General features: G+C 37.8%; 1 protein-coding gene across 2 annotated transcripts in view; it reads right to left on the bottom strand.

Annotated features, from left to right (window-relative positions):
- ADAT2 (adenosine deaminase, tRNA specific 2) overlaps positions 1–12,360 on the bottom strand; it is a 19,989-nt gene extending 7,629 nt beyond the window's left edge. For both annotated transcript variants that reach the window (XM_006915359.3, XM_006915360.3), the window contains exons 1-2: positions 12,234–12,360; positions 2,209–2,313 (exon numbers count right to left, since the gene is read on the bottom strand). In XM_006915359.3, coding sequence (XP_006915421.1) covers positions 2,209–2,313; positions 12,234–12,329 — 201 coding nt within the window. In that variant the 5' untranslated portion in view covers positions 12,330–12,360. The remainder of the gene's footprint in view (positions 1–2,208; positions 2,314–12,233) is intronic.

The raw sequence follows: 12,360 nt of genomic DNA, 5'->3' as shown, positions 1-12,360 counted from the left end.
AAAGATAAGTCTAAAAGAAAGAGATGTATCTAGTGTTTCTAAATATTTTAAGCAAATCTACATTTAGGTTACTGGAATGTCAGCACTTACATTTGGGGGGGGGGGACAAGATTTTATATCCTGGAGACTCTAAAGAGAAGCAGAGATTTGGTTTGGGTCTCAAATACTTTATGGGAGACAGCAGAGTATAGGAGAAATCACACGGCATATGGAATCGACCACACTTAAATTTGAATTCTGATGGTGACATTACTAATTATGTGGCCTCGGGCAAGTTACATAACTTCTGTAAGCTTTAGTTTATCCATATGTAAAATGGAAGACACTGGTCTCTACATCCCTTAAAGCAATCTGATTTACAGGAAATACATGCCATGTAATGCTATATATGTGCTGTGCTATGTGAAAATTATTTTTAATATTCATGATCATCGCATTTATCAACTAACTATGTACAAGCCATTGTGCTAAATTCTGTGGGGGATAAAAAGTCTCCTCAACAAGCATAAAATCTGGTAGGGCAAACAGAAAGGTGCTCATTTACCTGTGACATAGGGCAGAGCATGAAAGTGTTGGCACAGTGGCCCAAGGTGCCATGAAAGCCAAATTACACACTCTGAGCTAGAAGGTACTTTAGAGAAGAGCTTCTCAAACTTGGTGGCATACCAGAACCAACTGAGGCACTTATACAAAAGGTTTCCCAACTTTTTAAAAATCAGATTCGGAATTACTAAATCAAATTTCCCTATTGTTCTCAATGAATAATTGTTGAAGTGAATCATTTCAGCTGACTTTCTCTTTTATGCCTGAAGAATAAGAAGCTAAGTTAGGACATTAAATACACACAGCTGGCCCAGTGATGGTGGTGGTGACAGGTGGGTAGTGGTGGCACCAAAACCAAAAGTAGGACTCAGGTCTCCTAATTCGGGGTCAAGAGTCTTTCTTTACTGTGATTATAGGGTAATCTTCTATAGGACAGAGAATGCCAAAATAAATCCAGCTTAATTTCAATGTATAGAAGAAACACAGGTCATTGGATTGAACAGTTAGATGGATCTGTTAGAATATTCAAAGTTCTTATGTTACAAATCGCACCAAACCACAAAATACAAACACAAAGATATGACAATTATCTAAAATATAAAATTCCACTCCCAAATAAGTATCTCTATCTTCACTAATTGCTATATTAAATATTGATGACTTATCTCAGAGGTATTTTTATATCCATATAATTGTTCTGTGAATCTGGATTCCCACTTTGCATGTGTTTTGCTAAATGTGTTTTCTTTTTCATAGATGTGATGGATAAACTTGAAGGTCCACACAGGACCAGCACCAATACAGGCTTATTCTCTGGCTCCCAAGATCACATGATAAGATCAAAATCTGTGTGAGTGAGTGGTGTTATGGTTTTGAGTTCTTGAGTCCAGCTAGTACTTCTTATAATCGTAAAATATGATACTTCATTTATACTTACTGTGACATGCTGTTGTAATATCAAGTTCAAGAAGTATTATCTAATTCATGAACTTTTCAACCTAACTACAATTAAAAGTCACACAAGCTATTGAAGTGTACATATTACAGGTAAGTACAGAGACAGCAGGTAGTGGAGACTATATTCCACTGAATTATCTGACGTAGGAATAGCTTCTTTACACATCCTTTTATACCTCCAAAGTTATAAATTGAGGGTGGCTTTTTAATTTTCTAGGAGGAACATATGACCTAAAGGTACTAAAGAATGTAATACGAGTTAAGTTGATATGTTTTGTAAAGTGGAATTTTCATATATTAGATTTTCTTAAAATGGAGATAGGCTCATTTCTTCTGTACTGACACTCCAACATAATAAAATCGACTCTTAGGTTTCATACAAGCGTTAACGTAAATCTCCACAAAATAGAAAATTAGCTTCAAAGATTTTATTGGTTCACCAAGTTTTTCCGAATTTTCCAAAATTTTTTTCCTTTTTTTATTATTAAACGTACTGGGGTGATATTAGTTAATAAGATTATATAGTTAAAAAGTCAACGTGTATCACTTTTATAATCAGAAAGAAGGCCATTCAAAAAAAGATGTTTAGGGAAGCTACCCTTCCACCGATACCTGTGGGCATGACATAGACCTATCTTTTCTCCAGCTGTGATAAACTGGCTCCACTCCCACCATTAGTGCGCTTTGTTTGCAATTCAACTCACATACATTTTTGGTTTGATTAACTTCATTTCTTCCCTTCCCCACGACTTCACTGTTGTAGACCATAAGGCAGCCAACAGGAACTTCAATATTTTCTAGGGCTTCTTTGGCCTGAAAGACAAAGGAGAAAATCTAAGAAGTAATGTTCGATACTTGAAAAACTATAGGAAAGAAATACATGCAGCATGAGCAGTCAGCATATGTATAAAAACTAGAACAAAGAAATGCAGCTGAGCTTTCCCTTTTCTCAAATACGGTTCAAGTATTTAGTGTGTTTTTCTTTGCTGTGTCCATTTAAGGCAGACTCAGGAACAAATCTCCTTCATAGGTCCTGAGCTCCCTGATTTTTTTTTTTTCTCATTAGAAGCAGAGGTGATTAAAAGACTATTACTGACTCTTGATCTTAAATTGCCAGGGTCTATGCACCTTTTCATATATATATTTGCAAAGAGGTAGAAGAATAAATAACATTTATAAATCCTTTATTAAAATATTTTCCTTGTTGAAATTCTCCTTGCTTATTTTCTTTGTTTCTCTAAAAATGACAGAAAATATTCTCTAGAGCAGTGGTCCCAGGAGCCGGTGCACCTATGAGAATCCAATGCCCGATGATCTGAGGTGGAGCTGAGGCGGTGATGCTAGCGCTGGGGAGCTGCTGCAAATACAGATGAAGCTTTGCTTGCTCACCCACTGCTCACCTCCTGCTGTGGGGCCCAGTTCCTTACAGGTAGTGGAGCTCACTACTATAGAGTTCCAATAGCATAAAGGCAGCCAGATTGGTACCTCCCTGGGCGTACAATGTCTGCTCTAAGTGAGACAAGAAAAGCTGAGGAGCATGACCATCTGGAGAATATTTTGGAAGTTTCCTTGAAAAAGAAACATACACATAGCTTATGAACAAATTCTACTACTAAGTATTTATTTAAGAAAAAAGAATATATATAGACACACACAACCTGTAATAGAATGTTCATAGTAGCTTGATTTGTAATAGTCAATCAAAATCTGGAAACAGTGCAGGTGTCCGTCAACAAAAGAATGGATAAACCAATCGTGTTCTATTCACACAATGGAATACTGCTCAGCAATACAAAGAAACAATCTACTGAGATACACAAAAACATGGATGATTCTCAGACATGCTGGGTAAAAAAAGTTAAACACAAAAGCACACATACTGTATGCTTCCTTTCATGAGAAGTCCTGGACTAGACAAAACTAAACTACAAGGATAGAAATTGGAACAGTGGTTGCTTCAGGGAAACAGAGGTATAAATTGAATGGAAAGGGCCACAGGGAAATTTTCTGGGATGGTGAAAACTTATCTTGATAAGTGAGTGGGTTACACAGATATTTACAGTTCATGTAACACCTGTGTATTTTACTATATGTAACGTACACCGCAATTGAAAAATAAATTTAGGAATAATTCTATCACACCACCCCGGGAATGGCAAGCCAATTATTCTATTCGCAAAGCTTCTTCTCTATCATCAGCAGCCCATTTTTCTTCTAGCCCTTCTGCTGAGTGAATCTCACCAGCTCTGGGGCCCTGGACAGTTAAAGAATACTTTTTAAGACCAGAAAGCAAAAGCAGGCAGGTTATACCTGGGCATGTTCTGATAAAGCCATTGAGAGAGAATAAAGGTGCAACCCTTGGGCTAGTGTACAATCACTTCTATCTCACTACAATTAAAAGAATCCAAGTACAGTTGTTTCTAGAAAGGCATGGCATTTCTTATTTTGGCAGGCCGGAAGACACTTTGGAAAACTAGAGTCTCACTGAAGTCTAGGTATGTGCACACACCATAGGGCATATACGGTGCAAAGCTAGAGGCACTGCTGAAAACAGTGTTCCATCTCCTGCACTAGCCTCTTACTCCCAGCTCTACTTTATTTATAACAGGAATAACTTCCAACCATAATGCTAACATGGGTTCCTTAGCTTCTTGAGGCAAACGCAACGGACACTTTTCATCTGGCCAACAGAGGTAAAAGGAGAGGTATATAGTGGTAACAAACTATACCTCTCCTTCCTCCTCCGGAGCGGTGAAATAGAGCTGGGGCATGGAAAGATGTAATGAGGCAGTATCTGCAGCAATATTCTTCAGAACTGTGTCACGAACTACCTACAGGCTAATTCTGTCCCAGTTCTGTAAAAATGGTTAAAGCATGACCAGTTTATGTAAAATTTGAACTTCTGAAGAGCTCCACGGTTTGGGAATACATACAAATAAATATACAAATGTATGATAGGCTACTATAAAAAGGACAGCCAGGAGGAGGGCTGAAAGCTGGGGATGATGAAGATGCTAAATATCAGTACAATTAAGGCAATCATCACACAAGGAAAGTAATTTAAAATAAGCTTAGGACTACATATAACCCTGGGTACACATGACAGCCAAATCATTTATTTGTCCAACAAATATTTATTGAAGATCTTGAAGTAAGGAAATTATCCTCATGGCCCTAAATACGACCACAAATGTTCTTATAAGAGAGAAGCAGAGAGATGACATAGAAAGCAGAAAGCAATGTGACAATGGGAGCAGAGAGCAAGACTTGAAGATGCTACAGGGTGCTGGCTTTGGAGACGGAAGAGATGAGCCAAGAAAGCAATGTCCCTCTAGAAGCTGAAAAGGCAAAGAAGCACATTCTCCTCTAGAGCCTCCAGGGGGCGCCCAGTGAAACTGACTTTCAACTCCTGGCCTCCAGAACTACCAAGGAAAAACTTGCGTTGTTTTAAGCCACCAAGTTCGTAGCAATTTGTTACAGAAGCCACAGGAAACATACACCCAGTTAAGAGGAAGAAAAGACAAGCTAAAACTGGAAGAAGATATTTGCAAACTGCATGTCAAACAAAGGTCTATTATCTAAAGAATGTAAAGAACTCTCAAAAATGCAACAGCAAAAACACCCCAAACAATCCCTAGTCAAAAAATGGGCAAAAGATATTTACAGATATTTCACTAAAGAGGGCATACAAATGGCAAATAAGTGCATGAAAAGATGTCCACATCATTAGCCATTACAAAAATGCAAATTAAAACCACAACGAGAGAGTACTACATACCTATCAAATTGGATAAAATGAAAAGTTAAAATGCCAGATGCCAGCTAGGCTGTGGGGAACAGGAGCATTCATACACTGGTAGAAACATAAAATGGTACAGCTACTCTGGAAAGTGGTTTGGCAGTTTCTTTAAAAGATAAACATTCACTTAACATATGACACAGCAATTGCACTCTTGGGCATTTATTGACTCAGAGAAATGAAAACTTACGTTCATACAATACATAATTCCAAAATGATCCCAAAAGGTTACATCTTCTTGTATATAACATTCCCGAATGACAAAATTACAGGTATGGAGAACAGATTAGTGGCTGCCAGGGTTTAGGGTTTGGGAGGGGGTGGTGGCTATAAAAGAGTAGCATGAGGGAACCTGTGGAGATGAGCAGTTCGAGTGGTAATTAAAACTAAACGTGAAAAAATGCATAGAACTACTACACACACACACACATGCACACATGCACACACAAGTGCATATAAAGCTGATGAAATCTGAATAAACTCTGCAGATTGTATCAATGTCATTTTCCTGATTTCGATATTGTACTACAGTTATGGACAATGTTACCATCGGAGGAAATTGGGTGAAGGGTACTCTTTTGCAAATTTCTGTGAATTTATAATTATTCTGAAATGAAAAGTTTAAAAAATAAAGGTGGCGTAAACAAGTATTTTACAATATAGATTAAGAGATGCCTAGTAAGGTAGGAAGAAAACCAGAGTGTCTGGTATTATGAAAGACCTGAGAAAAAACTGGGCCGAGACAGAAAGGTCAGCGATGTTGAGGCAATTTGTGTAGAATGGTGGAAATGAAACGAGTGGCTTGAAGGGTGACTAATTTATAGGTTAAATGTCTAGCTACTAACACAACAGACTGTTATGGCTACATCTTAAGTGTTCTGATTCTGAGAGTGCAAAGAAGAGCTTAACAATTTACTGAAAAACTTAGTTTGACCCAGGACTACTTTAAGCACTTTATAAGAATTTTAGTTTATGATGCTATGAGATAGGTTCAGTGATCTGCCTCATCTTACAGATGAGGAAATAAGATATGGGGAGGTTATGGAATTTGCCCATGTGAGAAGCTGAGACTAGAGCCCAGGTAATTTGGCTCCATTCATTCACTTGTTCAACAAATATTTGCGGAGCATCTACTAGGTGCCGGGCTCCTCAGCAATTTGCCACTGTTCTGCCTCTAATTTCTACTCCAGTCACACTGATCAGCTACTTTATCAGTGTTTGGGATCAAAGCAGCTCTAGTTCAAGAGTAAACAGGAGAGGGAGGATGGGGAGAACCCATGTTGCTCAATGGGGTTTCAAGTCCTGACTTGTTCACCTGGAAGACACTGGGGCCACACCGCGGAGGCAGCTGCAGAGGGCTGGCAGTCTCTCTCCACCCAGACCTCCGGTGACCGGGCTTGTGCCTTTCATTCTTTCCTTTGCATTTTCACTGTTTCCTTCTAGCAAATTTTTCTCCTTTTACTCTACTTTCCACCTCTCATGTGCAGATTACCAGATGCAGAGTTGACTCTTCCACCAAGTCTGACCATTTCTCTATGAATGCAAAAGAGCTCGGGCAAAACGGATCTGAAATGTGTGCAGGGAGGTTTTAACCATCTCATCTTCTGCGGGAGAGGCCAAGGCTCAATTACTATTTAAAATGGCAACTTGGTCTTCCATAAATTAACAAATTATCAGCTTTAAAACTGAAGAATGAAATCTCTGTTCTTCCCAGCCCAAACACTGTCTTCTATTTAGTGTTCAAATGTCATATCTTTTGCTCTGGTCAGGGCCTGCTGGTCACGGATGATGACAGCTCCAGGATGGAGAGACTTTGTAGTTTCTCTAAAGCCATCATTCCCATAAACTACTTTCTAGTGAGGTGGTGGTGAAGGCGAGGGAAACTGGGGACAGACTGCAGTTGGCACAGACTCTTGATGAGTCCCCAGATATATTTCCTATGAAATTAAAAAAAAAAAAAAGTAGGAGAAAAGACTATTTAACCAGAACTCTTAGGTAGAAAATAATAACATCCAAAAGGTTATACTACAACTGTTACTGCTGATGACACTCAGAAGCTCTGATTTCCCTCTATCAATTTTAAATTCTTCAACTTGGCACTGAGAGCCTCCCAACTACCCTCCCTACCAGCCAACTGAACCAGCCCAACATTTATTATTCTTCTAGGTCCTTGGTTCTTAACGTTTTTGGAGCCACAATCCCCTTTGAGAATCTGATGAAAGTTCTGGACTCTCTCACATGAAACAGGCACATGCACATCATTTTGTTTCAGGGTTTCTAGATCCCGCAAAAACATGGGCCCCAGGAAAGGAAGTCCTGTTCTACACAGACAGCTAGATCAGCTCCTGATCCAAGACAAAGTCCTCCATATCTTTGTAGCTGACAGTTCCTCTTGATCAATTTTTCCTTTCCTTTCCATCAATCCCCACCCCTTTTTTCCTTTTAAAATTCAGAAAGCATCTAAAATTTATTTCAACTGACCTTCTCAGGACTTTGTCGCCAGTTATCTGATAGTGCTTTATCTCTGCCTCTTATTTTGAACCCTGCACATGTTTACTTATTAACTTTTTCATCTGTGCACAACTTAATTTCACCAATTAAACAGAATGCTCATGGGAGGCAAGCACTCGATCCAGGCACTGGTATGCCTGCCTTGCTCGCCTTTGCAGACCTAGCACCCAGCACAAGCCCTAAAACACAGGGAATACTTAATCACACCACATTGGTTGAAATGGATAAGTGTCTCTGCTTGATTGACTAGGCACCCAGAAAATGCATACTACAATAATATGCAATTTCTAGAAAACGTGCCTTCTCCTTCCCCTCACACTTGCTCACACTCTCTCTCGTTATATTTATTTGTGTGTGTATATATGTATGTATGTATGCATGTATGTGTGTATAGACTCAATCTTTCTTTTTTTCCAAATTATAAAGTTAAGATATGTTCAAGGAAAAAAACTTGGGGGTAACAAATCCACATATCAAAAATAAAATTACTCACTCATAATCCCAATGTCCCAAAATAGGATTACTGTTATTATTCTGCGACAGAAGATTTTCAGGTTTTTTTCTTATGCACACATTCACATATTTGTAGTTTTTTTATGTCAAATGGATTTATAATATATATATGTAAAACTCATCAGTCTGCCTTTTCATTTAAAAATATATTATAAACATTTCCTTATGATAGGTAATATTTTTTCAGCACTTTTTTTTAAGGTTGGATAGTATTCCTCTGTATGAATGTTTATGATCATTTAACTGGTCCCCTATTTTTTTTTTTTGACATTTACATTGTTTCAAATTCTTCACTATAATTAACAATTGAAGAACTTCCTTTTAAATCTCCATTGCTTCTGTGAATTGTTTCGAGCAATAGCTATAGAATGCAAAGGACTCCTACAATGTGATTTAAAACACAAAGCTAATAATAAAATTGGGCAAAGAATGCTAGGCAATCCACAAAAGAAAAAAAAAATCCAAATGTCTAATGAAGATGCTCAATACACAGTAGTCAGGGCAATGAAATTGAAAAGGCAGAGACATCCAGCAAAGCGTATGTTGAAGAGCAGTAAGCACCCAAACACAACACACTGCAGGCCAGAGGTGAAACCAACAGCTGGGCTCAAATCATGGCTCGTCCTCACCAGCTCTTTGGAGAATTTACTTAACTCTGTAAACTTCAATGTGCCCATCTGAAAATGAGGACAGTAATAATATCCACCTCATAGGGCTGCTGTGTAGCTTATATGTTATGGCCCATATGACACATTGTGCATAGCACTGTGTCTGGGACACAAGAGTATAACACTGTTACTTATTCTTACATGTATAGTATAAAATAATTTGTATTGTCCTTGTTTAATGGTTAACATAACATACAGTTGTGATATTTAATATTATGTTTATACCTAATATCCATAATGATTTTAAAAACAGTACATTAGTTAACAGAGTAATAAACAACAATTTAATTAACCATTTTCTTTTACTGAAGGTATGAAATACTTTCAGTTTCTGCTATTACAAATAACACTGAAATAACAATCATTACTTGTATCATTCTAAACTATTTCCTTAAGGTAAATGCCACAGAACCATATTACTGGGTCAAATGACAGCTATATTTTTTGTGGCTGTTAATTACATTATGCCAGGTTGCCTTCCAAAAATGCTGTATCTATTAGACTGATAGGGTTGTATTTATTTTTGTATAGCCTAACTTTAAATGACATTTTAAACCAATAGATTTTTAAGCTTTCTAAAATACTGTTCTCCTTCCTTTTATAACCCAGGCTTATGTTTTATACTACAATTATAGACCAAGATACAAACTTTCTAAAGCAATGCCTTAATTTTAAACATGAAGAAAGACCCAGAAATTGTATGACTTGGCTGCATCCACCTGCCTGGTCTCATCAGAGCCAAACATTCTAGTTATTAATATTACCCATACAAATACGTCTAGTCTGTACAAATGCTATAAGGATGCTAATATCCTCCCTTTTACATGCATACTGGAAATTTCACTTTCCAATTCCTCAGTACATATTAATCAGAGATTAACTTCTCCAGTCTTGGCACTAGCTCTAGTTCTGATCTAATCTTCAACTCTTCTCAGAAATACATAATATACACTTAAAACTACTTCAACAATTCTTAGAAATAATTTAAGACTTGAAGTTTCTTTAGTGGGAAGGGAAGGTTGAACAAAGCAAAAGGTTTATGGCGAGTACTTTCCCTCCTTTGTCTAAGGCCTGAAAAAAACATATATAGGCCAAAACCAAAAACAAGTGCTAAATAAGGGGCTCCTGAACTCTGTGGAGGAGTACGTAAACTAGGTAACTGGATCCCTATGTGTTTATAATCCAATTAAGAGAAAAAAGTGCCAAGGCCAGAGTGATCTTAGAAACTACTTGGAGTTCAATCATCTCATTTTATAGAGTAGGAAATGAAACCCTAGGAGGATGAAGTGACCTGCCCAAGTTCATAACAAAAGGTAGTAAAAAGGACTTACTTATGTATTTAGTCCAGAAGTCTAGAGAACAGTGCCAAGGCAGGGGGATGAAATGTTCCAAGATATTAGGACCAAAAGATGCTTAAATGAAAATAAAGACCCAAAATATCAAAGTATGATGCACAAAGTGGAAAAACTCAATGATTGATTAAAGTTAGCTGTTTTTGAAACCACTATTGTATCCTCTGGTATCATCTCTAAAAATTTGCTCTAAGCAAGCTCTACACATAAATACTTTGAGGAGAGCTCCCAAAACAAATAATAATAATTAAAAAACACCACAAATTCTGACTTCTCAGCAATCATATATCATCTGCCCTCCAGATCTCACATAGGATACAAATGCAGCTTACTCCAAGATATCTCAACCTTCATGTGCATTTATTGTCATCCTCACTATTTATTAAAAAGCTGCCTAGCATACGGTAATATTGAAATGTTGAAAGGATTTGTGGGAAGGAAAGATTTTGATATCAAGTGAAAACTCCTTGTCTCTAACTTGAGAAATTTAGTAACATCAAAAGAGTTCGAGACAAATCCATATTAATCCATACAAATTACAATTAATTTCAATGCATATGTGAACATTAATTAAAGTATCAGAAAGTTACGTATTCTGTAAGTTTAATGAAGGAAATAAATTTTGAGGTGGGCTTAAATAATGGGTCATAAAATCAAGTTAATGAATCATGACTAGCATTTTTTTCAAAATGCAATAAAAGAAACAGGAAAACTACACATAAAAAGGTTAAGTACAGTTCTGTGAAACTTTTGTTTCAATTATAGTTATGTGTGTTTACTGGGTTGTGATATAAAATGTTTTTAATTTAAGTCATTTTCAAAAAGTATGAGAAACAAGTTTATGTTAGTAACCAAAACAAATGGGTAGATGTTTTAATGCATCACAGCTTAGAGAATATTTGGCTGCAATAGTCCATGAACGCAGGGAAAATAATGTGAGAAGAGAACAAATAAAATGCAGAAATCGGTTTCAGTGTTGAATCCCCAATGCCAATCATACTGCACTGAATAAACACTTGTGAAGTGAATGAAGACATAATTATGTAGCTACTTAACTATAGGAGACCAGAGGCCACTATGATAGGAAGATTATAATCAAAATCATGTATGAAAAAAGATTTCTTTTACAGCAGCTTTAGAGAAATGTAAAACTGAAAGGCATGTCATATATGTATATATGTGTGTGCATGTATTTATATACATTTACATATATATCTCAAACATACTTATCCATATTATAAAGCTCGCTGGTACACATAAGTGTGGGTAAAGCTTGGATGACACAGATTTGATTAGAGTCCTCCTTAATCAACAGTCTTGAAGGAAGTGAGGGACGGAAGTACAAGGACAGAAAGCTGAAGGATGGGTGGTTGGATGGTTGGATGGTTGGATGGTTGGATGGTTGGATGGTTGAATGGTTGGATGGATGGACGATAGATGGATGGTAGAATCTGGCTTTACAGGAACTTGGCTTTATACTGTTCTCTACCAGAAATATCCTCAACTTCCTTCCTTCCTTCCTTCTATTCCATAGGTTCAAGGGATCATAAATACAAAATAATGTCACTTCGCGGATTTGCGAATGTGTCTACGGAAAAAAAGGGGGAAGCAGCACGTTTGTGACAACAGCAGCTGAATGGGGGTAGTTGGTGCATACTTCATGCCAGTGAAAAAGCCTTTCTGTATTTCTCCTCTTCCTCCTCAGAGACACTCCGAGAATGGGCTCAAGAAAATTTCAGGACAGTAAAGCCAGCTGTTTACTCAGAGAACCATGAGCGCCATCGAGATGACGGTGACGAGAAAGCACCGGGACGTTCGCTGAAATGAGCCGGCTGGGATGAGAGCCAGAGAAAGTTCCCACCCGCGGCATCCACCTCCCGGGCTCCTCACCATTTGCATCGCCGCTTCCATCCACTTCTCTATCTCCTCCGCCGACACCCAGCACCCGCCGCCAGAAGCCCGCGTGGGTCCCCCTTTCGCCTCCATACCACCCTAGGGTCGCCGCGCTCAACACCAG

This window comes from Pteropus alecto, unplaced genomic scaffold, assembly GCF_000325575.1.
Source record: "Pteropus alecto unplaced genomic scaffold, ASM32557v1 scaffold185, whole genome shotgun sequence".
Classification (NCBI taxonomy): Eukaryota; Metazoa; Chordata; class Mammalia; order Chiroptera; family Pteropodidae; genus Pteropus; species Pteropus alecto.
This window is presented reverse-complemented; position numbering and strand designations above follow the sequence as displayed.